Here is a 25,242-nt window from a genome sequence, read left to right as displayed (position 1 = left end):
GCCCCTATCGGAAAGGGATTTCTACCCAGAGTCACAAAAACTAATGGTAAAATGGTAAAACCATTGAGCTAAAGGGGGTAAATACTACAATTGCTAAGACCACATTTGACAATGATGAGGTGTCATGACCTGAGGTGACCTCCTGGGGACAAGTCCAGAAGAAAGCTAAACAAAGGAAATATAGTAAACTTCTGCACACACCGTTGTTCTCTGCAGTTGCCACAGTACACAACCCTAAAACTAAAAGTCAAACCCAAAGCAAATGATCTCTTTCACACGTCTACTTTAATATTGCAGCTGAAAACGCCAGAATCACGCAGAGGCAAAAGTTTAATTCATTAAAATCGATTCAATTAAATCACAACTTTTCTCTATAACACCACATGTCTTTGAGCTTCACTATTTAATTTGCACTTTGGCAGCTCTAAATGGTAGGAAGAGGTGAATATCCAGAAACTGTCTAAGTTCATGTAAGTACTCTGCAGACAGCGTGATCACCTTTACACACCAAAATCATCTGCGTTGTCCTTTTACTAATAATAGCAACAGAAAAACAAAAATCGATTGTATATAATGTTTCTATTTTCCATTTACGAGCATCGTTCACTGTATCTTTTGTCAAATTTACACTACATGTAAAATAATGTTATATTTTTTTAAAGGTGCATTAACTGATATCACAGTCATCTGGGAGTGGACACATTTTACAACTAGATCAATAACACAATGTTATGTTATGGCTAACGTTACCAAATTCTCTCCGTTTGTATCCTTCCTTCCAGTTTGATATTGTTTAGTTACATGCTGATGCCTCAAATAGGCAAATTGAGAATCTAGCAACATCTAATGATGTGGAAACACTGGTCGTGGCTTACAAGTTGGCAACCATTTGCTCATTTACACATTGAGCTGACAGGAAGGTACGTCAAAGAGAAAGGGCTTTTGCTTAGCAGCAGACTCTGGATCACAACATCTTACTAATGCTAGAATGTAGCATAAATATAGAGCAAGTAGAGAAGAGGGAATGGTGATACAGCTGTATGCTTACTACCATCACTCTTCTCTAATCTCTGTTTTCAGCTTCACAAAATCGTGCTGGAAATATTTGGGTGTTCTGCTGCTTAATGCTCTGCATGTTTACTAGTTAGTCACTAACTAGCCTTTAGTCATGGGTAGGTTGTGTACAACTAAAGCTGTGCAGCTTTAGATAAATTGTTGTCAAGAAAGACCAAGACTCACAGTCCTCTCCCGAGTAGCCAGTCACTATGTTGGGCTCGGGGCCCCAGCCCTGATGGTTCCTGGCTTGGATCTTGATTTCGTAGGGAACGAAGGTTGGAGTTTTCTTCACCACAAACGAGTGTCTCTTCACCATGTGTTCCTTCCAGTCCTCCTCCATATCCTGTCGTCTGTAACTCACCTTGTACTCCAGGCCGGGGCCATTGTGCTCGATGGGTAGCAGGGGCTGATTAATGGAAGATAAAGAAAGCAAAAGTAAAAAACAGGAAGAAAGATGACATAAAGGATTTCATTGAGACGTTCACAGTTGCATAAGATGCTTCTTGTATTTCGCTGCTCAATGTCACTGCCTCCATGGGATTAAAATGACAAGCTAGCCCTTTGAGCTGTGCTTGGAACACTGGCAGCCTTTTTTTTTTTACTGCTATCTAATGAAACAATGGAACAATTGACCTGGTCTAGCAGCCAGGCTTTTCTTTGATAAAGGGCTTGCTGAGACATTGTAGATGAGAAGATTCATTCCTCACAGAAGTCAGACCGTGAGAAATAGAACGAGATACTATTATCCACAAAAGCAAATCATTAACAGAGGGAGAGCTCATGAATCCAGGATTCAGGAGCTACGTTACCATGACAGGGCAACCAGATAATAAGTGAAAGAGAGATTCATCTTTCTACAATAAAGGCGAATATATTACTGTGAGCGTTAAAAGAACATTTCCCTTTTCATAGCCTTCCTTCCTCTTTCTAATCAAAGAGAAGGAGCAGCTTTCAATAGATACTGAATCATGGTAATCTCAGAAAATGGCTTTCCTAAAGATCTGAACTGCGGAATGAAATATGAAAAGTGGGCTGTATCTATTTCTTCGATTCCTATTGGTAATTGCCTATGAAACATTGATACAACTCCATCTCTGATCTCTTTGTGAAATTCTTTGACTGCCAAAAACTGAAGTGGAAGTGAATAATTCACCATGCAAAGGTGGTCATATTGCAGAATTTGCAGTAGCAGAATCATAAAAGACCAAACTCTATCTCTTACCTCCCAGTTGATATCCATTTCATGTGGCAAATGACCTTCGATTTTGATATTTTCAGGGTTCTTGTCGGGGGCTGTAGAATAGAAGGAATATAGATTTTGTGGACATTGTTAGTGCAAGAAATCTCCAGTGAAACAGCCGCACAAGAGAACAAGAGGAGAATCAATTATGATGCAGGTCTGAGTGTTTTAAAGTTCACAGAGCAGCAGTGTTGGCAGCTCGAGTGGCCGGGAGGACCTTATCAAAAAGTACGATAAACATTAAAAAGAGGAAAACTCAGACCTGCCGGGGGGGTTTTGTATCTCTCTGTGGGTTCGCTGGGACGACCTGTCCCAACAGTGTTCACACCGGATACGCGGAAGCAATAGTCGACGTGGCCGTGGAGTTTAAGGATGGCAGAGTTGTGGTTCCCGGGTACTCTGAGCAGCTCCTTCCAGTTGCCTGGCTCCCACTTGCTTTCTTCATACTCGATAATAAACTCTGTTGACAGGCATAAAGACAATAGGAGCATGTCCCTCACCGCAACGATTCTTGCCAAAGGATTTCTTATCTAACCAGCAGCTGTGCAGAAAACTCCTCAAACCCTGCTCTGGGCTTGTACATTCCTCAGGGATACTAATCATAACGCACGCTTGGCTGAATCAATAATTGATTCATATTGTACAAGATGGTATCGAACAAATCTATGTACATGCAGAATGATGCCCTAAAATGTGTATGTCATATTAATACCATTCACAGCAGTGTTTAAGAGTGTGCTGACACCAGAACACATGGATGCTCCCTTATACCTGTGGTTGAGCTGTTGTGTTCGTCACCAGGGATCCATTTCAGTTTCACACTTTTGCTCTTGTGTTCAGACAGCAGTAAGTTCTCCGGCGCATCGGGGACATCTGAAAATCATCACAACACCATGGCTTGGACAATCACACACACATCAATCTCTGCAGAGAGAAAAGGCCAAGGGAACAAATGTTCAATCAAATCATCCCGAGAGTCAGAGGATGTGGAACGAGCTGCATCGCTGGACTGGCTGCCACTGTTTCTTTTCGACTGTAAGATGTCAACAATATCTGGAAAGGGCGCTAGCCAGATACGGCACTGCCCTAATAAAGCCATGGTCTACGTTTTCATGCTCCTGCTTTGGCTTCCTGACATTTTGATCCCATCACGAATGTGTCACACATTAATATAGCACCAGGGGTCTCTGATCCTTTGGCCTGTAGCAGAACAAGGACTCATATGTTGTCTTACCTAACACCATGAGCAGGGCTGAGGCCATGTCTCGGTCCACCGGACTTTGCGCCACACATGTGTACACACCTTGGTCTCGGTGGCTCACATTGATGATGCGAAGAATTCCATCCTCCACAAGGTATCTGTTGACAGAAACATGGAGACAGAATATTGATTGAGAAAACTGAAAAGTGAAATGACTTTCCAGATGGGATTAAGTCTGCAATGCTGTAAAAAAAAAAGGCAGTATCATACCTTGAATTTTCAGTGTAGTTGAGGGCAATCTCCATATCATCTTTTTCCCACAGGATCTCAAAGTCATTGGTGAAGGACTTGTCGTACGCTACCAGGCATGAGAGTTGGGCTGTGGTACCTATTAGGATCTGCTGGTCCTCCGGGGCCACGACTATTCTAGTGGGATCTTCCACAGGCAGGACAGTGTTAGTTACATTTCAAGGACTGTGAGTTGTTGCAAACATTTCTTGCAGATAAAACTGTTCACCTTTTACATAAAGCATGGCGTTAACGGCAGATGATCCCTCTGTGTTTTTAGCCAAACATGTGTACTGTCCCGCGTCGCTTTTCTCTACGCTGTAGATCTCTAGCGACCCGTTGTCGTGAATGGTAAACCTGGGTCCTTCCACGGATTCGGAGGAGTCGTCTCTGCTCCTGGAAACCATTCAGAAAAAAAAAAAAAAAAAACCCATTAAAGGCTGAACTAAAGTTGTCTCAGGTCAAATTAAATATGAACACAGCTGCAGTCTAAACAAATCAACTGTAGCAACAATGAGGAAATAAGAAGTTGCTGAATAGTACATTAGAGTTGAGTGAGAGCATTGTTTTGGCTTGTTTTGAAGAAACAACATGTCACGGATACAGAAGTGGGTTGTTTAAATCGACCAGTTGAGATCTACTGCTCTCTGCTGGTGTATAGCAGCTGGGAGGAAACTGTACACTCACCAAGTGATTGTGGAAGGAGGAGAGCTGAAGACCTTGCAGTGCATCATCACTCCCTTCCCTTCCACGGCGGAGTAATCCTCCCCCTCGTTGGTCAAAATCATGGGGGGCAGATCTACAAGGATGAGCAGTAAAATCCAAGCATCATTCTGACGTCGTTAGAAAAGCAAAGTGCGGATATTCCACCGTGAAGGAAACAACATGTGGCTCTTAATTACTAGTCAAAAGCAGCACTGAGTGAGATTTGGTTTGCAGTTTTAAAACCTGATAGAACAGGACTGGAATGAGGCAGATAATTGTGGGTTAAATGAGGTGACAACACTGTTGCCTTACCTGTGTGTTAATTGTGAGCTCCATTTTGTTAAAAAATGATTCGGCTGTCAAGTTGTCAGAAATGTGCACATGTGCAAACGAAATCAAAGCAGAAAACAATGGAATAATGAGTTAGCCGAGCACGTGTACCTTATCAGTTGTAGCCAAAGCCTTCCATTAAAATAGCCTGTCTCTCCTAATTGTTTACAAGGACAGCAACTGGGACTTAGCATTCAGAGACTGTACAGCTTTATTAACTCCTGTGTCACCAGCGAACAAACTCTTTGCGTTTGCGCAGAGTGACGGAAAGCAACACGCTGTCTTTTTTTTTTTTTTTATCTGCATTTGTAAAGCAGCACATGTTTGTCTTATGCCACTGAAATCAGTATGGAATTGAGGGAGAACTTGTTAGCATATAAATGGCAGGGAACGGGGCTTGTTACTCCGCAGGGAGAACCGCTAGCCTGAATGAAGGAGTACAGCTTGTAGACAGCTCTACTTCCCTGGGCTCCTCACTGCTTTATGGGCATATGCCGGCATCAGTGCCAGCTCTCAAGCTTGACACATCAGTCAGCAGCTTCCCAGTGACTCTGCGAAGTCTGACACTTACTCACAAACACTGTGTGTAGATTGTGTTTTCATGTAGTTGAGAAGAACCTGATGGGGAAAGAGAAGTGATGAAAACTGAGGCTCACAGAAATAAAAGCTGTTGTACTTACTCATAATCATGATGTTTGCATTAGACAGAAGGGTGCCATGTCTGTTGGAGGCCTCGCATTGATAGACTGCGCTGTCAGAAGCTTTGGCATTATGTAAAACTATGGTATCATCAAATGTCCTCCTGTTGGCAGCTGGGAACTCTGTAATAGACCAAAGATAGACTCAGTGAAAACAAAAGTTATAGATTAGGGTTGGGAAATATAGCAATCATGTATAGTCGTAAGATATGCGATTTTGGATATGGTCATCCCTACAATATTGTCACAATATCAATATCCTGTGAAAAAATATTGTGATTTTTGTTTTGTTTTTCCTTTTTGCCCAGCTCTATTTCAGATCATCACCAACTGTTAAACATAACTGGATTCCCCCAACCTCACCAACATGACCCCCTTTTTAAATGTAACTGGCTACCAGCGGTTCTGTCATCTCCACTCTGTTTTGGCATATTATAGATGATTGATGAAGCTCATGCGTAAATTTAATAAGGAGGATCTGTTCCCTCATGTTACAATTGTATTCCTCTGTGGGTGTGCTTTTCCTACTGTTCTATTTTCTTCATCACTTCCCATGCTTTCAAGTCACTCATTTATAATCTTGTCATCACCATACCTGACCAATGATCTCTCTGCATGCGTTGCTTGAGCTGATCAGTCTCTTGTCGCTGTTTTTTTTTTAAATATCATACATCCTGTCAGTTTGTCTTTCAGACGTCCTGACGAGCAACCCTCTTCCTCCCTATCACCACCTCATCTGTCATCTCCGCACCTACCCCCCCCCCTACTGTTCAAGGCAGATGACCGTCCAAGTCTGAGCCTTGTTTTGTCTGAGGTTTATTCCTGTTGAAAAGTAGTTTTTCCTCCCAGCTACCGCTTATGTGGGAATTGTTGAGTTGTTGGGTACATAAATAAAACATTTAAATATGCGTATTCTGCTCCATCACCTCCAGCGTCTAGGCTCCAGGGGTCCTGTCCTATCTCCTCCATCCATTTGGGACATCACTCTATGAAGTGGCCTCTCATCATTGGAGCCCAATCTCCAAAATGTATAACTGTCACGAATTCAGTAAAAGAATTTCACTCCAAATGATCTCTCCTTTTTTTGAATTACTTGTTGAATTATGTTTTCATAACAATCTAAACTTCCTGAGAGTCCGATTGTTGTCAACGGTTAAAAAGTTAATCTCCGAAAGGTTGCACTTATTCATGTTGCACTGTACTACTACTAGATTATGAACTGTAAACTATTCCTGTTCGCAGTCACAGTGAATCATTCACGGTTTGCCTCTACAGCTGTCGTCATGAGTGGCAACCTGGTTACACAGAGTGTTGTAATTGTCTTATTTTGTCTTGGATTGCATGTTTGCTGTCCCAGTAAATATATTTTTAATTGAAAGTGAGTGTTTGACCTTCATCATCGACTTTTGGACACCTTCTCCTCATGTTATATGTTGTATTAAAACTCATGACTAGCTAGTAGTAAGCTTTTAGACAGTGAAGTGAGTCTCTAGTGGGGCTGCGGGACTGACCCTGCAGAGGTGCGCCGTTTATCCTCCATGTCATCGTCGGCTGAGGAGTCCCGCTGGCAGAGCACTTGATGAGCACATCTGAGCCGATCATACTGAGCTGACTCTCTGGCTCAAACACCCACTCTGGAGGCTCTGGGAGCACACAAACACACACATACACAGCATGATGTTATCAAACTGACGAGTGTCAGTACAAGGAGGACACTAAGCGCTTACAGAGGGAGGACACCATCACAGGAACAGTTATGCAATATGTATTATTCACAATTAAATAATGCTGTTCACTACCCAGGACGTACAAAAGGCTATTCAGCTGCCTACTGTCTCACCAGAATCACTCTCAGCACAAAACATGTATTAGATGTAATCTTCTAATGTAGATTGCTTTGGAGTTGTTTTGTCACATAAACCACCACACACACAGATGACATAATATTCAGCATAACATAGAGCACGACAGAGAGCCATAAAATAATTCAAACTGAAAGTATTTACAGATTATCTAATTAAACAGTAACACCTGCACAAGCTGTTAGTGTGTCAAAGGTTATATGATGATCCAGAATAGCATTGCAACCACAGCAGTGTGCATAATCAGGCTCATTTCTCTTAATTCACATAACATCTACAACTGCAATGTGCTCAGTCGGTGGTGCAAAGTAACAAAGTACATTTACTTGTACACAAGTACTGTACAATTTAGAGTTACCTGTACCTCACTTGTATATTACAATTTCATGCTACTTCGTACTTCTGCTCCAAAACAATTCAGAGGGTAACACTGCATTTTTACTTTTACTTTAATAAGTATCTGACTGCTATGATTTATTTTTTATTTTTTTAGACAAAACTTATGATTAGCTTAGAAATGCAGCTATTAAAGATCAACAAACTGTTAAAGATTAAATCTTTTTGGCTTAAATCCAGTATCTAGATGGATGTCAGATATCTGTTAGTTGTTCACAGTTTAACTGCATTTCATTGTTAGTCTAACTAAGAATTTGAAGTCCAAAATAGTTAGTGTCAAATATTTTATTAAAAAGCCCAAAGTCAGAAGTGTATCAGAGCCTTGTTTATATATATATATATAAGATAATAGATCAGATAATAGATCAGATTAAGTTCAGATTCAACAATTGTACTATACTATTACTATACTCATGCATCAATATTATTCAACGCACAAGTAGTATTAGGGGCACTAAAGGAACAAGTATTTCAAATAAAAGTAAATAAATAAAATACATTTGAAATATTGAGAACAAAGTTGAAATCAAAATCAGCTTCAGTAACAAGGATATTATTTATCTTTTAGGGCATAAAGACAGTGTGGTGATACGCTTTAGGTATTCAAAGGCACTGCATCTGTTCAGAAGGATAAACCACGCACACTTGAAATAAGTGGCCACATTTTTGTAAACTGAAATAGACAGATGAAGAGGTATTGATGTATTGAAGCAGGTCTATTGATGGTTACACCTGCAATCAGTTTCCCATTTTCTGTGCCTCTGTTAGCGCACATTCCTCCAGTAATCCTCCCAAGCATGTAATGGACGTGATAGAGTAGTTTGCTCTTGCTTTTGTTTGTTCTGTCGGTTTCCATCCACACAAGGTAGTGACTAAAATTACCAATACAACAACTGATATCAACATACTATAGCGCATTGGGACAACTTAATAAATCGTCTTTTTGCGTCTTGTGATACAACTTATCATTTTTGTATTGTGTGCAGGTGTAACTGTCAATACAACTGCATCTGTCTTTTTCAGTTTAAACAAATGGGGCTACTTCTTAGTTTGTGTGGTTTCTTCTTCTGAACAAACACCATTTTTGGCACGTTTTCAAAGTCCCAATACTTATTATAACTCTATGTTTATATGCTAAAAGAGAATAGCTTATGTTTGCACGAAAGCTAGTCATATTATTCATCCTCAAAAGTTTGACTTTAAGCTTAAAATGTCAATTCAGTCTAGAAATGCCCCAACATTTTATTTCCTCATTTTTTTGTTCTTAATTTAGATCTAATACGCCATTGTAGTAGTAACTATGAGATAATTTAAAAAAACATGTAAAATTGTCTATCAGTGACAAGGCACATCTTTATTTAGAATAAGTACTTTTACTAATACTACAATACTTTGCTTGTTACATTTTTGTCAGCTAATGAGTTAATGTACAACTTTCACATTGTTTTACAAGAACCTGAACACTTCCACCTCTTCAAGAAGCACAATATACTTTGTTTTTAGAGCTGCTGCTCAGTAGAGATCAGTCTGAGATTGGTCTATTTATTAAATAGCATCTATCATATTGTTTCAAAAATGTTTGATAACATTACTGTATGCTGGTGTTACCTTCGACTGTCACAGTGAAGTAATGGACAGCTTCTCCATGTGTGTTCTTTGCCTTGCACATGTACTTCCCGATGTCTTCCTGTTCGGCTCTCGGTACAATTAGCAATTTCCCATGATTCTCCAGTTTTGCCTTAACAGGAAGTTGATGGCCAATCTTCACCCACTCGACCTGTGGAGTTGGACTGACAGATAGCCGATAAAACGGTGAGTCTAGATTTAGTTGCATGTTGCCCATACATGACTAAATATCACAATGGAGTCGTTTTTAAAAATGAGTACACCAGCTTTAGTTGAAAGGAAATGGTTTACACAGTATGCTAAAATAAGATTTGGAGTGAAATTCCTTAAACAATATTAAAGTTGATGACAATATTACTCACAATCCTTCAGCAATACACTCCAGTTTCAAGTCCTCCCCTTTGACCAGCTGTTTCTCTGATCTGGCACCAGAGGGCGTCAGAAGAGAGGGTCTTCTCTCCAGAATTGCATTGGCTAAGAAAAGTACAACAAATAATTGGAAGGGTAGAAATCAGTAACATAGCGACTCACCTGCCTAGTACACATAGCTGTTTATACATGCGCACAAATGCTCTCCAAAAACGTAAAACTTACCACTTTCAGAGCTCATGTCACTTGTTGCTGAAATGGAGGTGGATGAGACCAAAAAAAACAAACAACAACAAAAAAAAGACACATTGAAAATGAGGACAATGTTGATGCATCATGACAAACATCACCAAGATCAAAACCACGACATAAAACCAAGGAGATGAACATAAACAAGACAGCATGACACTAGGATGGCTTTTGAAGTGCTGCTGTGAATCACTGAACATGTTGGAAATGATAAGCTCTCAGAAAACAAATCAAAGTTTGCATCATGCTGGTTTGAGAGTCAAACGATGCACGAGCGACGACAAAGACGCTGACACCTACTTGTGTTGACGATGACAGACATGGCATTCTTCTGAACGATGGTTCGTATTCTTGGGAAGGCGGCGAAGCAGCAGTAGTCTCTCCTGCTGTCCTTCTCCACAGCATGAGAGAAATAGAGGTCTCCATTTAGGCCCATGGACACCCTCTCATCCTGCTCAATGTGCTGGAGGTCTGAACACAGGAAGATAATGGTATGAATGTCCAGCCCCACAATCTACACCAGTAAAAATTGTGATTAGGCATTCATGCATAGTAAATATCGATGTGTCTTCCACGGCTGCTGTGAGGTACCTATATGTTTAAAACAACATTGTTTCACAGTATCCTTGACGACATATTCTGTATTGGCTTTCCAGCTCTTCATTAAGCTATATAAGAGTTAAACATTTAAAACCAACACCTAATAATTAACAATTTTCCCAGAGTTCAGCCTGACATACTTAGTGCCCCAGGGAATGTTAGCTCTCTAATTTAATTTAAAATGAAGTTCTAAAGCTTTGAGAAGTGTTTATGTGCACAACAGGAGTTTGTAATGACTGACCCACCCACAGATCAGTGATGTTTAGCGGTTCATTATTTCAGGAAGTGAACTTTTTAAAGCTTGATATAATAACGTATGTATTATGCTGTCCAAATAGTCAAAAATACAGCATAACAAGTGCATTTAAGTTGTAACAGTGAAACACTTTCAGTTTATTATAAATAAGAGTTATTACTTACTGATAGTCATCCAGTAGATCTGTAGAGGAGGTATACCGTTGGGTGGGTCACATTTTAAAGTAAACGGCTGTCCTTCCTCCACCATAACAGGATCAAGTGTCTCTTTAGGGAATTTTGGAACATCTAGTGGAAACAAAACAACCTACTGTGAGTAAATAAAATCAACATGAATGAATTAAATATATTTTGCAATGTTCCTCTCCTCCAGAAGGTGGCAGTAATATCATTCATGGACTTTATGTGGACCATTTGTTTTCTGAGCTCTGTATCATTCAGTATATTTAAGCCTGTGGTATTTTTTTCACTCTTCTTGGCCTGCAGATACAAAACAGACATCACCCATACTATTGTGCGTGGCCTGTTACTACTGCTGAGCAGTTGAAGCCCAGCCAAATTTGGTCAAAGTCCCCTGTTGAGTACATTTTCTTTTAGAATTTATAGACTGTACTTGTGAAGAAAATGAAAAATGTAGCAAAGGAAATGATGGCGGATCATTTGATGCATTTTCTGGTACAGAGTTACAGATGGGATGCTGCGAGCGGTGGAGTGCTCGGGAGCCCCAATGACTTTCTGCCACGTCCAATACAATGTAAAGCTCACAATGGAGAGGTGCAGTCATTACAAGGGGCTCCCAGTCCTGAATCACTTTGAAAGCACTGTAATAGAGCACCCCTCTCTCCTCCTCTCACCCCCTCTCTCACACACACACACACACACACACACACACACACACACACACACACACACACACACACACACACACACACACACACACACACAGATGCAGGTTACTCACTGGGCACAATGAACTCAATCTCCGTTGATATAGCGATCCCTAGTTTGTTTGAGGCATAACAACGATAGGTTCCCTGGTACTCTGTAAGGTTCCCATTATTTGGTATCTCAAAGGTCCCAGAACTCTCTTCTTTCATCAGGCGGGGGTCTAGAAAGGGGAAGAATTCCAGGCCATTCTTCGTCCATCGGAATCTACATAAAGAAAACCAGTATTGAAATGTCGAGTCCCTCAGCTCAGACTGCAGCAAGCTCATTTTCCAGAGTTCAAAACCAAATCACCCAAATGCAACATGATGATAAACTGTTGTTTGTTATTGGTGTCTGTTTGGATGCTAAACAAGCTAGCAGTGACGCAAGGCTCAGTACTCACTCTGGCTCGGGATTCCCTTTGGCTTCACACGTCATGGAGAAGCTCTCATCAAAAGGGAAAGCGATGAGGGAGCTGGGCGACTGAGCCGTGATGGTGGGCATCTGCTCAACTGGGCCACAAACAAACAAACAAGCATGAAAATGAGGCACAATGCAGGCATCAATACAGAAACCTACTCAGAAGTATGTCATTTTCAGCATGATACTACAGCCAAGGTTCCCAGCTTATTTTGCTTGTGACTAACAACCATCCCAGGTTTTATGGCTTTGAACTTTTCAGATTGTTTATTTGAAAGATTTTAATACAAAACAACAATTAGTGGAAATAATTGTATATAATGTTGACTTATGTGTTGTATTTAGATAACACATTTAAATAAAGATTGCAATAATGTTTTGATTTGTATTTAAGGAAAGTTTAAATAAACCCAATTAAACCCAATCTTTGGCATCTGAAAAGAAGTACCCTGTGACCATTCAAATTCAACTTGGGACTATTTAGGCGGTCTTGACCCCCAGGTCTGTAAAATAGTGTTGAATATTTAATGTTCAATATGAAGAGTTATATCCAAAACATTGATTATTGATGACAATGTCAGTCTAAATATCTGTAAAACTCTCACAATTCTACAAATAAACTTGATAATTTGCCATTTAAATTAATCATTTTGTTTGACTGGTTTTGTTCTGGCATAAAAGTCATTTGGTGTTATATGGTCTTGAGGACAGTTGTGACGTGGTGAGGATGGCTACAACATGGCATTAATAGTATGATTAGGCATGAAGGAAAAGCAAATGCCATAAATTCTATGAGCTAAAATAGCAGCATTATGGAGTCATGACTGATGACACATGAGATTCAGAACCAACACATTCTGCATGGCTGTAAGTAAAGCTGCCACTGAGCTCAAGAGCAAGCCAGGAGGACGCCACTAATACCAGCTACAATATAACAGAGTGAACTTACTGTTTATGTGACCTAAGACTATATAATCCATGGCAGCAGGGGGAAAATAAACAAAACAAAAACAGTCAGCAGTTTGGGAATAATCCTTTCTAGTCACAAGTACTCTCCATACATGCAGCTGTTTAAACACACACACACACACACACACACACACACACACACACACACACACACACACACACACACACACACACACACACACACACACACACACACACACACACACACACACACACACACACACGAGTAATGCAAAACAGAAGACAGAACTAAAAAGATTTTCTCTGACAGTGAGCCTGAAAAAAATGTGTTTTCCTTTTAAGAAAACCTGTTTGAACTGTTCTTTATCAAACCCTTAAGAGATTTTTCTGAATAATTTAAAGGGAGAGGTTTGATATGTGTTTCCAAGGAAACAGGGATACAAACGCAGATCCAACACAAAAGCAACCTGATTCAAACAAGATAATAGTTGTAAATATATTCATTTCACAGAATACTTGACAATTGTAACAGTTCTCTACGGTGTTATTTATTTCCCTCTAAATTATTCGACTTTTTTTGTGTATATGATAAAAGCACTTCAAGGACAAGTTTTCTGTCAATGAGCAAAAACAATAAAATAGTATTTACATATATATATATATATATATATATTTTTTGCAGTAGCTTGTGCGATTCTAAGGTAACGGAAACATAACATTAGTTTCATACACCAATAGAAACATGATTATGAATGTAATGTTCTATTTCAGCCAGTAAGGCCCCCTGAATCACTAATCACACTAAACCTTCAAGTGTCAATGAATTATGTCAGAATTAAACTGATTTGTAATAGATTGTAAACCATTATGCAACAATTTAGCAGAGTCCGCTAATCTTTTACCATATACTGATTTCAAGTCCATTACATCTCCTTGTTTTCTTCTCAACAACGATATCGGGACAAATAAACATGACTTTGCATGACATGAAGTCTAAAAATGACTTCATGATTTGAATGTTTACGGTTGAGTGCTCACTAAATTCACCATTTTTAGTTTCTTAAAAGATACATGAGCAGCTTTGTATTAGATGTCCCTGCGCTTTGTATTAGATGTCCCTGCGCTTTGTATTAGATGTCCCTGCATGCATTGTCTGAGGGTTAAAACTCTTCAAATTCTTATTCTACGGCTGCGTCTAAAATCACATACTTACACTTGCAATTTGGAGTGTATAAGTGTGTACACACTGTCAAGTATGGAAACATGCAGTGCACTGTGAGTACCAGGATTGTGTATGCATATCAGTCAAAAAGTATAAAGTATAGAATGCTGGAAACTTTCCCTTTGTCAAATGACATACATACACGAATAAATAGTGCTCTTCCACAAGAGGACTCTTCCTTGTGTAGTGCAGGAATGTTGACAGGGTAGTTTCAATCTTCACAGTGCTGTTTTGCACTGACTGTAAATGACCTCACCATGTGAATACATCACAAACCAAAATATCTACAACTTTAATTATTTTATCCAGAAATCCCTGTGTTTTTTTGTCCTTAGTTTAACACACTCAATAAACACACTGATTCTTCTGTCCAGCAGCAGCAGTGAAAAATAAACACTTTAGTTCAATGTTGAGGAACAGCTGCAGCTTCCTCAGAGGCTTTAATTTGAAAATTCTTTGCGCCCCGCCCCTTCCTCTACGTAGCCAAGATGGTGACCGTTTAGGGTGGAAAGTGTCCAGCGTTTCACACTTCTTTTTTGGACCGTTTTGAGTGCATCATCCTGGTACTTGTAGTGCACTGCATGTTTCTTTACTGACAGTGTGAATGCACTCAAAATAGTGAGTGTTAGTGCACAAACACGCCATTTAGAACACAGCGTAAGTATGTGTAAATCCAGACAATGTGATTTGAGACAACAGTAGAATATCTAAATTCACACACCAGACAAGTAAGAGGACTACATTTAAGTGAACTAAAAGAAGCATGCAAATTGAGACACATTCATAGTGTACTAAAAAAAAAAAAAAAAAAAAAAAAGAGCAATTAGTTTACAGTTGGTTTTTAAAAGCTCGTTCACGCCAAACAGCTACCTGCTGCTTTCGAAAAAGACACTAAAGTGCAGTGAGAGAGAACCACAACAGTGGAGTTGCACCTGGACACCTTTAAGATGAGCTGAAAGTCACTTTAAAGCTCCGTAACGTCAGGTGGAGTTTCAGAATCAGCAAATAATTATCTGTAAATGTATCACTACTTTTCTCAGTTTTACATTGCTTTCACATTTACATTTGACATAATGTACTCTATTATAGCTGCTTTAAGTTTACTAAAACTTGTTTTCTCAAGGTCAATGAGAGTAGTTATGCTTTTTAATACTCCTGACAAAAATGTCCAATGCTCACCAAAACTATGAAAAAAAAAAACGATATCTTCTTAGACCCCTTAAATGTACCTCTACAACTATTCAGGCAGTTTTGGTTTTTGATAACTTTCTCTGAGATTTATGCAAAATTGTGTATGCGGTGCTCATAACATTACAGTTAAAAACATAAAAGTAATTTTGTCAGAAACAATCTCTTTGTTTAGCTGGGTAATCCACAGTTTGTTTCAAGATGGCGGTTTTCCATGATGGAAGCAGTCCCGATGAAAACAGTTTTTGAGAAGCACCTGACGCAGCTGTGTCACAACCCGCATCCTTTGTAAGAATGTGCGGTGAACTGGTGCTATGCTAAAGTACAATCAGGACTCACCTTCCAGTGGGATGTCAATGGCTGCAGTCGAATGAAAGGCACAAATACAGGTGGTGACCACGGCCACAACGGCGAGCAGTCCTGGGCTCCTCTGCAACCTCATGGTTTCACTGAGATCTCAGGTGTTCACAACAAACAAGTGCTCTCCTCGACGTCCTCAGTTCATTCCTCTGACGATGCGGTACCTGTGAAGGCAGCACAGACGGAGAAGGCCCCATGAATCCACCCACGTTGGCAGACAGAAAGGCAAACCCAATAAACAACAAATCCCCCGTGACCGGGAACACGACTGCTCTCTGCTCAGTCAGGCATAGCCAGGCGCTGCGCACATTTTTATTTGCATCAGCGGGAACTCTTGTTCTGCAGTAGAACAAATTTTGCTGTGACAAAGAAATATTCACATTAGAGTCTCCTATCATCCCCTTCTCCTGGGACTCGGATTGTTGTGTAGTCTGTAGAAGTGTGCAGCACAAAGTGTATATTTAATGCGACAATGAAAAGAAATAAATAAACAAATGAGGCAGCCTGTGGATATATTAACGCATGGCAGATGTTCAACATTACAGAAGGAAAAATACATTTATTCCAAAACCAAGCCAAGATTGAAATCATCATCAACATTACCATCAGTGTTTGGCCGATTTAGTCACTGTGCTGTTATGATCTGTGGCTGCATGTTCCTGATAACAATGACTCAAAGAGATTAAGAATGCAGCAACAATTGTATCTATTATTGCAGCACATAGTGCTGCCTGAGGGGTGTGAGACATAAAAAGCATATGTAGTTAACAGTCAGACAGAGTAAGCTGTCTGCACTCCAACACTGGCAGGCCGCAGAGTCCAGAGCACTGGATCATTTTCCAGCTAACAAACCAGAGTCTTAAACCATAATGACCTCGTGATCGGTCCAGAGTGCAGAACGAGGGGATGGAAAAGAGAAATGTACGGGAATTCTTATGTCTCAGAGCAGTGCTCTGTAAACCCTTTGGGCTGTCAGTTCATTAGTCCTCTGTGTGTTGGCTGTGACTGAGCTCAGCAGGTCATGCCAAAGTAATTAGCTCGACAGCTAACATGAACCATAATAACAAAATAGAGAAAACATTTGAAACAATAGAGTTTAAGAGAAATGTGAAATTATAGGTCTACAGCAGGGGTGTCAAACTCATTTTAGTTAAGGGGCCACATACTGCCCACTTTGATCTCAAGTGGGCCAGACCAGTAAAACCATAGCATAATAACGCATACATAACGACAATATTTCTCTACGTTTAAATCATTGGCGAAGGTTTTTGGATGATAAACCCTATTTTAAGGTCTTTCTACAATAAACTAGAAACATAAAGAGCAAAAACTCAAGACATCAGCCCACTGTTTATCTGCCCCGGCTCTCCTCTGCAGATTCCCTCGCTTTGTGACGCGTTTGACGTCAAACGAGCGCTTCTTCCTCCGGAGCAGACGTCGCATTTACGCTGTTTTTGAAGCAATTACTGGATCGATTAAAAATAAATTTACAAAACACTAGTACTCATAAACCTCCATGTTCTCATAGAAATGCAATTTATGTCTTTCTGTAATTTTCACACTCAGCAAAGTCATCCGGCGGGCCGAGCTGGACCCCCTGGCGGGCCGGATCCGGCCCGCGGGCCGTATGTTTGACACCCCTGGTCTACAGGGAGTCTTAGTGGCACTCAAGCAAAACAGAAAGGGCTTAACATGCAAAGGGCATCACAAGGACGAAGTCCAATAATTGCTAATTACTGTACTTGTGTTGATAGGAAATCCAATTATTGTCAAAGGAGGCAGGTATGTGTTGTTAAGCACAAGTAATCAAGATATGAGCTGTACAGTGACTTGCAAGAGATCAACCAGCCGTGCAATGTCTTTAAAATAGCTTCTTAACAATGAGTCCAACTGCTGCTCTATTCTAATCTTCTTTACAAATTCAATGAGCAACTCTGAGGTCAAACTCCTGTTCGAGAGTTGTAATTGAATAATTGACCACAAAACAAAAAGAGACTATTTCCTTCCCTCTGTTTCCAGATGAACCTGCACTCTGAACTTTTCAACCATGCCTGGCCCTAATGGTATTAACTGTGACTCAATGCTGACCTTTTTGGCCCCTCCCACACACAGCATCACCGCCAAGGTTTGAGACACCACGTGCTATGTATGATAGACATGAACCCCATTCAATCACAATTCACGCCTATTGACTTTATTTCCAGCTGAAGATTTGAATGTCAAAGTTATAAGTCATCTGGAGAAATGCCTTAGGCTTTCCTTTGTCTCTCATTTTCCCAAACTTGGTGATTTATGTTGCTGAACACAGATTGAAATCAAAAGGTAAGGGCTTTGCACTAATTGGCTTGTGCTTTGTTGTTTAGATTGGCCTGGTTAAGAGGAGAGGGTGGAGGGTTACAATCCCCAGAGGAGAATGTGTTCTCATTGTCTTGTTCTGCTGGCCAAAATCCTTTACCAAGCTAACAACTCCTTAGATGGATTACACTTTGTTCAAACTGTGCCTGATCATTTGCCTTCTGATTTAATTTGTTCTCCCCTCTTTAAACATTTATTGAAAACCAAGTCAGCCATCTGGTTGAGGGAGGTCCCCTTAGAGCTTAACTGCTGCGGGTGATGATGTCTACATTGAACTCATGGGGTGCGATGCCTATTGGACCTATATGCTGCAGAGGAGAACGGGGCCTCCCCTTCAAGCTCCACTGATTTACAGACGGCAGGCTGTTCTTAATCCCCGCCCCTTTCAGGAGCGATCACACCGGCCTGAGATTGATGGAGCCGGCGGGAGGTTAAAAGCTGCTCGCTGTGGGAAGGCCAGTGTGAACCCTAACCTTCCTTAGCCAAGACTCAGAGGGGACAGAAGCTCTGAGGTGGAGGGGGGTACACGGAGGGAAACGAAGCGATGTGGGCCAAAAGAGATCTGCCTCTGTACTTTAAAGCCCTCTCTGAGTGACAGATGTAGAGCACTCTGAGAAACTTTCTCCTTGTCAACAAGACCAAATCACTTCTGAATGTGGACCAGTTTTAAACAAAGGCGTGGTAACCTAATTTTTCACATCTTTAATGCATCGGCGACAATAAACGCTTCAGACCTGGTTTCCAAAGTCCCAATTTCCCCACATCTTGTCATGAGCTAAACACTGAGTTCAAAACGTTTTTATTTTTTTTCATGGAGCAATGTGGCAATGAATAGAAAACAACATTAATTGTGATAATCAGTTCGTTGTTTCAGTCAAAAATGGTAAAAAAAAATTGCCAAAACTTCTTTGCTCTCAGCTTCTCCAAACAGAGGAACTGTTGCGTTTTCATTGTCACAACTCAGCGAAAACGGTTTTGGACTGTTGGTTGGACATTTACAGATATCACGGTGGAAACAGGTATTTGATCAGATCGTTCCCCTATTTGTTGACATTTCACAACTAGTAATGGGAAATGAGTCAATAAGGAAAATAATCAACATTTCTTTAATTTGGTCAATCAGCCTGGCATGCATGCTTTTGCTATTTCAACAAGGAAATAATAACGTCTTCAAATTGCATGTTTTGCCTGATCCAAAGGTTGCCTCAGTCTAATTGCTGTCATCTTCGACACTGTGTGTTATATTGGATGGCGATGCTTCATGTGACACATTTAGTGTGTGGTATTTCCGCTAATTTGTTGTCACAAGATTTTGGCTTAAAGAACGGTTTATATTCCCTCTATGTTTCGTGTCAGACATCTGTAGCCACGCCCCATATCTTAACTGTCTGATCCACACTGCCGACGTCTGCTTGTGTCATTTATCCACGGAAGCTCTTTGCTTATAAAGATAACTGTTGAGCTTGCGTTGTCTTTGGCTGACTGTACCATCCCCCATGTGCTTTCACTTCAAAAAGTGTCCCTTATTATCTGTTCGTGTGATGCCATCCACACTATATTTCAAATGTTCTCATCGAGAAAATTCTTAATGGCAACCAGTATTTGTACTGTTTCTATCAGCCAGAACCTTCCTCAACCCAACATTCTTATGTTGGCATGTTAATTCCAAGAGCTCTTCTTCACATTATAGTACTGTATACTGCATCACTGCGTAGCTTTCGCTGACTTTCAGTAAGAAACAATACTGGCACACCTCCACAGTACAACTGGCAAGCTCTGTCTGTCTGTTTCTTGACTCCTATGGTTTAGCCATCTGGTGTCACTTTACACCTCAAATCTGTAAACAAATGTCAAATGCAGTATGTAAAACAAGTATCACAAACTGTAAGTAACGTTTAAGTAGTCCAATTAAAAGTAGCACACCAGCGAGCTGTTTCCTAGAGCATTCTCCACACTTGTGGATGTGTTGTTCAGTAACGAGGTGGGGTCCAAGCCCAGCCATTCAAAGTTCACTACAGTAGGCTGTGGCGCTGGCACCATCTGCTCCTTTCTCACACAAAGGCAAGAGAGAGGCAAAGAAGTGTGGGCCTACTGTAGTTTAATGTGCAAACCTGTAATAGGATTAAGCAGATCCTCATCTTGTCAGGCTGGATTAAAATATTCTCTTTGCTAAAGACCTGCGACGGGAAGACAGGGGCTCCACACTCCCCTCTCGCACTCCTGATAATGCCTCCACACTGATTCCCATTTGATCATTCAAGAACAATTAAGACAACGGCCGAGCTGATTAACACTTAAGCGGCAATTGACTCGCATTGCTTCTGATGTGTGTAATGAGTTGCAGTTTCTTTCAGTCGTCGAGTTGTACTTTTTGTCCAATCAGCTGCTCATTTGGCTTGCAAATCTCTCACACTGTGTAGTTTTTTGGGGAAAAAACAAGCCTGTAGAAACTTTTTTTTTTTTTTAATGTAGAGATGCATTTTCCTCTGTTTAGAGATGTTGTTTTTCCCTCCACGCTCTGCTCCTCTTGTATTCTAACCTATGGCAACGATAAGCTCTATCAGTATTCTTCTAAAAGCTCAGCCGTGCAATTCATCTATTATTGAAATGTTAGTGAGGAGAGAAGAAACAGAAACAAGGCGCTAAATGAGATTAGGAAGTGGGAGCAATATATACGATAATATGCTTGTCTAATTGAGATTTGGCTCGATTTCACTGCACTTCTGAAAGCATGACAGTTCAATTACCACACCATTAATATGTAAGGTGGTCTACAGCTTTCACAGGCTGAGGGGCACTGGGAGTTCAGCTGGGCGAAGGAGCGACAGGGTGAGGATAGAGGAGGGTGGAGGAATGAGGAAAGGCTCTCAGGTGTGGAGGAATGAGGCTCAGTTGGAGACAGATATAAAGCGGCTGCACGGATGAACTGTGGGATGTGTGACCCCAGTGTTGTGTCTGAACTAATGATGGCTGACCTTCGTGACCCTGCATGAACTCCCATGACCAGTGAGAGAGGGGGGCATGGGGACTACATATAACCTGCGGTGACCCTGCAGAGCCTTACGTGGCTCCAAACAGAGCTACAGCAGGATGATCATGTCACCAGCTGGCAGTAGACATCGGGGCACATGATCTAGTTAATATGACGAAATAGAAAACAAAGAGCTGAAGAGGTTTTCAACCACTTGAGGTTTTTATCTTGTTGGTAGTATCCATTTTTCAGAGGTTTTTTTTTTCCACGCGAACAAAACAGCATAAAGAGTTCCCCAGCCTCGAATTAGCTGCTTTTTTTTGTTTGTCCGCAATAAGTTTGTCTAGAGGGGGGAAATAAGATTCTGCTCATAATATTCAAAGGAAACAGAAGCATAGGAATTTAAGAGAGGCAAGAAACAAACATGCTCCATAAAATCGCAGAATGCCCCTACAAACTGTGATGCATGGGCAACAATTGCTAGCCTGGCCATGCCAGACAATTGCAGACAGCTTCAGTTTTCACTGCAATTAGAGTCTGAAAAACCCTGCTCACATTATTTGCTCAGGAACTCCAAAGTGCGGACCAATCAGCGACCAGAGTCGGTGGTTAAGTGCGTTGACGTTAAAATCGATCGTCCTTTTCTAAATGGTAGTGGCAGCAGTGGGAGTGTTTTGGCGTGTACCAATTGGTTGAAGCTGCTCCAACAGTTTAAAATGAACCCGAGGTCTACGCCCAGCAGGATGCAACAACTGCAAATGATTCCCTATGGAGCATACTCAGACCCATGCATTCATGTAGTAAGTTTGGGTCTGGAACGTCAGGTTATAAAATTGTGAAAAATGAATTGTATTTAAAAGTTTGGGCCATTATCCTGATTCTACACTGAGACATTATTTTATTTTACTTTAATTTCGATTTCCATCTCTAACACACAAACAGCACTGTTGCTTACACCATGTATGTACATAACTGGGCGAAGACGAGGCGATCCTACACTTGCAGTGATTAAGTTTTGAATCTATCTATCAATTTATATCCTGCTTTCATACATATAGATGGCTTTCGAAACACATAAGGATGACTGCACACTTTGCTTTTTGTTTACTCCTGTTGGCACAAATTGGTGATTATTGTATGCATTTTAATGTGGGCTCATTTCACATTAAAACCATTACTTTAATACTAATTAGGCTACTGTTTTTTAAAAGTGCCCCTCCTCGCCCCTGTTTTTGAGACAGTGAGGGCCAAAGTTGTCCCCAAATATTTATTTAGAGTGCCTACACTGCAAAATAGGAATCATTAACTGTATGGAACAAACCCTTCAGTGTCTTCGTATGCAGTAGAAGCTAACCTTTATTTTTGCGTCGGATTATGACTTTTAATTAAAAGCAGTAGCGTGATTTATGTTGATTAAAACGCTTAAACTGATCACCAGAGCATGTCACATGACACGCTAATAAATCATGCAGAATGTATGTGCTACGTACATGCCAGATGCTGACAGAGTTCTCACTCTGAACCAGGTAATATGTTTAAAGCAAAAGAAAAGGTTTCAAGAAGTGCACTGCACCTGTCTGCATCACAGCTTACAGCTTCTTCTTTTTTTCATTTCCCTCTGATCTGCTCTCTTTGAAGTCCCACAGGAGTACCCCTTGCCCAGGACAATAATCACATTAGCGTGTGATCCTCGCTGAGTAGCCAGCAGAGAGATGAATTCACAAGTCGGTAGTGCAGGGGACTGGAATATTATTTTGTGTGAACTAACACAGCGTGCTTCTCTCCACATTCATCCACTTCGTCTGACTGATGCTGGCAATTTCCCCAGACGAAACTGTTCCACGGCAAGACATGATCGATGGCTCTTATATCCCAAATCCTCACCTCCATCAGACCCCGAAGCAATTTATTTCTGCCAACAACCAAGAATTTTTGATGTCCCCCTGGAGGCAGGAAAACAACGTTTTTACAAACCTTTGCTGCTTCATCCTTTTTTTTAATCCCTTCAGGTCTCTCATATTCATAAAGTCAAAATTATAATTTCAGCCTGTGAAATGAGAGGTTCTCTGCTCACTCAAATTTAAAATTTGAATTTCCTGTCCAATGCTGGAACGTGTTACTCCGGGTAAGCTGTTTGACACAGCTGTCGAATATGTGGCCCAGTTCCTGCGCCTCTTCGTTGCTTAATAGGGTCGAGGCAAGGTTGTGTTGAGACATACCGTATGGAATAAACTGAAGCCCAGAGACACATCATTTCAAATCTTTAAATTTGACACGGCAGAATCTCAATATTTACATTGGCTGCTCATTTGCAAAAACAAAGACATTTCACCAATAAATCTACTGTTGAGTCTTAAGAAATGTTATGTGTCTGTGAACCATTAGCAGCAATTTCAAAAGAGTTGTTTGGATAAATGCCAAAAATGTCTGTCCAAATATCAATGTTGCATTAAATGCAACCTGAACATCTCAGACACAAATTTGCATCATATTTCAACTGATAGCTACGAGTAACACTTGGAGCTAACATTCTCTGTACTTTCAGGATAACCTGCCTTTGACACACTTTTTTCAAGACACTAAATCAAAGAAAGCGATAAGCTTCCAAGAAAAACACTATTCCTGAATGGACCACATGCTTAGTGAATGGAATAATTGAAGGTCCACAGTGATGCACCTGGAGGTCAGTTTAAAAGTCATCCCTGCATTTGTTTGGAGACAGATTGATGTAAATTTGCCTTGGCAAGAAGCAAAGGACAGAATGAACTGAAGTGAGTGTGGATACAGTCTATATTTGTTTAGTGAGTGCTCTGGACATCACCCTGACATGGTGTATTGTGTCTGTCTAGTCTCTGGGGAATTTTGAGGCTTGTTGAAGTTAAAATAGTGAACTGTGAGCCCTTAAATATGACTAAAGACTCACACTGATTAACTATCACATATCATTACTCTAATCATTGCATGTGCAATATTATTGACCTTTACTTGTTAGTCAATAAAGTCAAATCAGATTTCCTTTAGTAATTTGCTTGAGGGGACTATTTCAACAGATTTGACATAGTTCTTACAATGGAATCTTCATAAATTGCTAAAAATCTACACACACACAACTGCAAATATTATGTATAATACTTTTGGTTTGTCAGATACTGTATCTCAATTGACATGTGTGTTTGTTTATAGGTTGACTGATTAATCTGTTGGCTGATTTTATTGGCAGATATCAGACTTCTAAGATATCAGTATTGGCATATACGTTGTCTTATGTGAAAACCTCTTTCTTAAGAACATATTGCCGAAAAAGATGCTTACGGTTATTTAGAAATTGTTCTATTTGCGTTTTCTATTATTATTATTATTATTTACAGTTATTTATATTAAAATAGTCCCAGTGAAGTTTATTGTTTCAGTGCAATGTTGTCATTTTGGACAAAATAGCTTATCATTAAACTGTAAAATATTCTGCCTCAATTCCACTGTATGACAAAGATTGTCATACAGTGAGTGATTAATATCCACATCAGAATGTTTTATTTTTTTTACTTCCTAATATTGGACTTGGCATTGGCTCCCAAAAAAAATATATCCAGAATCGCCTAAGCTTTACTTATGTTGAATTGCTGGGTTTCTCTGTATAATATTGTAAAGTCTTGCTGTAAGGACTTTCATGTGTTAAGTACCATGAAATAACCTGTGTTGTGATTTGGCGCCATATGAATAAAATTGAATTGACTTGAATTGAATGTTCTATATTAAGTTTCACCCTAATATATAAGTACTATATATCCAATCTCTGTAAAAGAGGCATGAAAGTCCTCTAAAAAAAAACCTCATTGTTACAACTCTGGCTCTGGTTTGGGAGTTTGAAACTCACTGCCACGCCAAGTAAAGGAAAAATAGTTCAGCATTACGTTATAACGTAAAAAGTTTGCGATATTTTGTTATATCAGGATATTGACAGGTTATAACATGAAAATTGTTCAAGTTAAAATGG

General features: G+C 40.2%; 1 protein-coding gene across 5 annotated transcripts in view; it reads right to left on the bottom strand.

Moving 5' to 3' along the window:
* The window catches only part of chl1b (cell adhesion molecule L1-like b), a 65,946-nt gene that overhangs the window by 13,450 nt on the left and 27,254 nt on the right, over positions 1-25,242 (bottom strand). For 4 of the 5 annotated variants that reach the window (XM_069714649.1, XM_069714658.1, XM_069714620.1 and 1 more), the window contains exons 2-20: positions 15,902-16,086; positions 13,172-13,189; positions 12,206-12,314; positions 11,837-12,027; positions 11,041-11,163; positions 10,321-10,491; positions 9,997-10,023; positions 9,765-9,876; positions 9,385-9,566; positions 7,030-7,161; positions 5,501-5,641; positions 4,473-4,584; positions 4,015-4,181; positions 3,768-3,933; positions 3,531-3,655; positions 3,068-3,169; positions 2,559-2,756; positions 2,279-2,349; positions 1,240-1,462 (exon numbers count right to left, since the gene is read on the bottom strand). In XM_069714649.1, coding sequence (XP_069570750.1) covers positions 1,240-1,462; positions 2,279-2,349; positions 2,559-2,756; positions 3,068-3,169; positions 3,531-3,655; positions 3,768-3,933; positions 4,015-4,181; positions 4,473-4,584; positions 5,501-5,641; positions 7,030-7,161; positions 9,385-9,566; positions 9,765-9,876; positions 9,997-10,023; positions 10,321-10,491; positions 11,041-11,163; positions 11,837-12,027; positions 12,206-12,314; positions 13,172-13,189; positions 15,902-16,004 — 2,473 coding nt within the window. In that variant the 5' untranslated portion in view covers positions 16,005-16,086. The remainder of the gene's footprint in view (positions 1-1,239; positions 1,463-2,278; positions 2,350-2,558; positions 2,757-3,067; positions 3,170-3,530; positions 3,656-3,767; positions 3,934-4,014; positions 4,182-4,472; positions 4,585-5,500; positions 5,642-7,029; positions 7,162-9,384; positions 9,567-9,764; positions 9,877-9,996; positions 10,024-10,320; positions 10,492-11,040; positions 11,164-11,836; positions 12,028-12,205; positions 12,315-13,171; positions 13,190-15,901; positions 16,087-25,242) is intronic. The other variant, XM_069714640.1, reaches the window with a different exon arrangement.

This window comes from Brachyistius frenatus, unplaced genomic scaffold, assembly GCF_029030835.1.
Source record: "Brachyistius frenatus isolate BFR_SWC_R1_liver_20210118 unplaced genomic scaffold, ASM2903083v1 Contig_4, whole genome shotgun sequence".
NCBI classification, from domain to species: domain Eukaryota; kingdom Metazoa; phylum Chordata; class Actinopteri; family Embiotocidae; genus Brachyistius; species Brachyistius frenatus.
The sequence above is the reverse complement of the archived record's forward strand: the minus strand, read 5'-3'. Positions and strand labels throughout refer to the sequence as shown.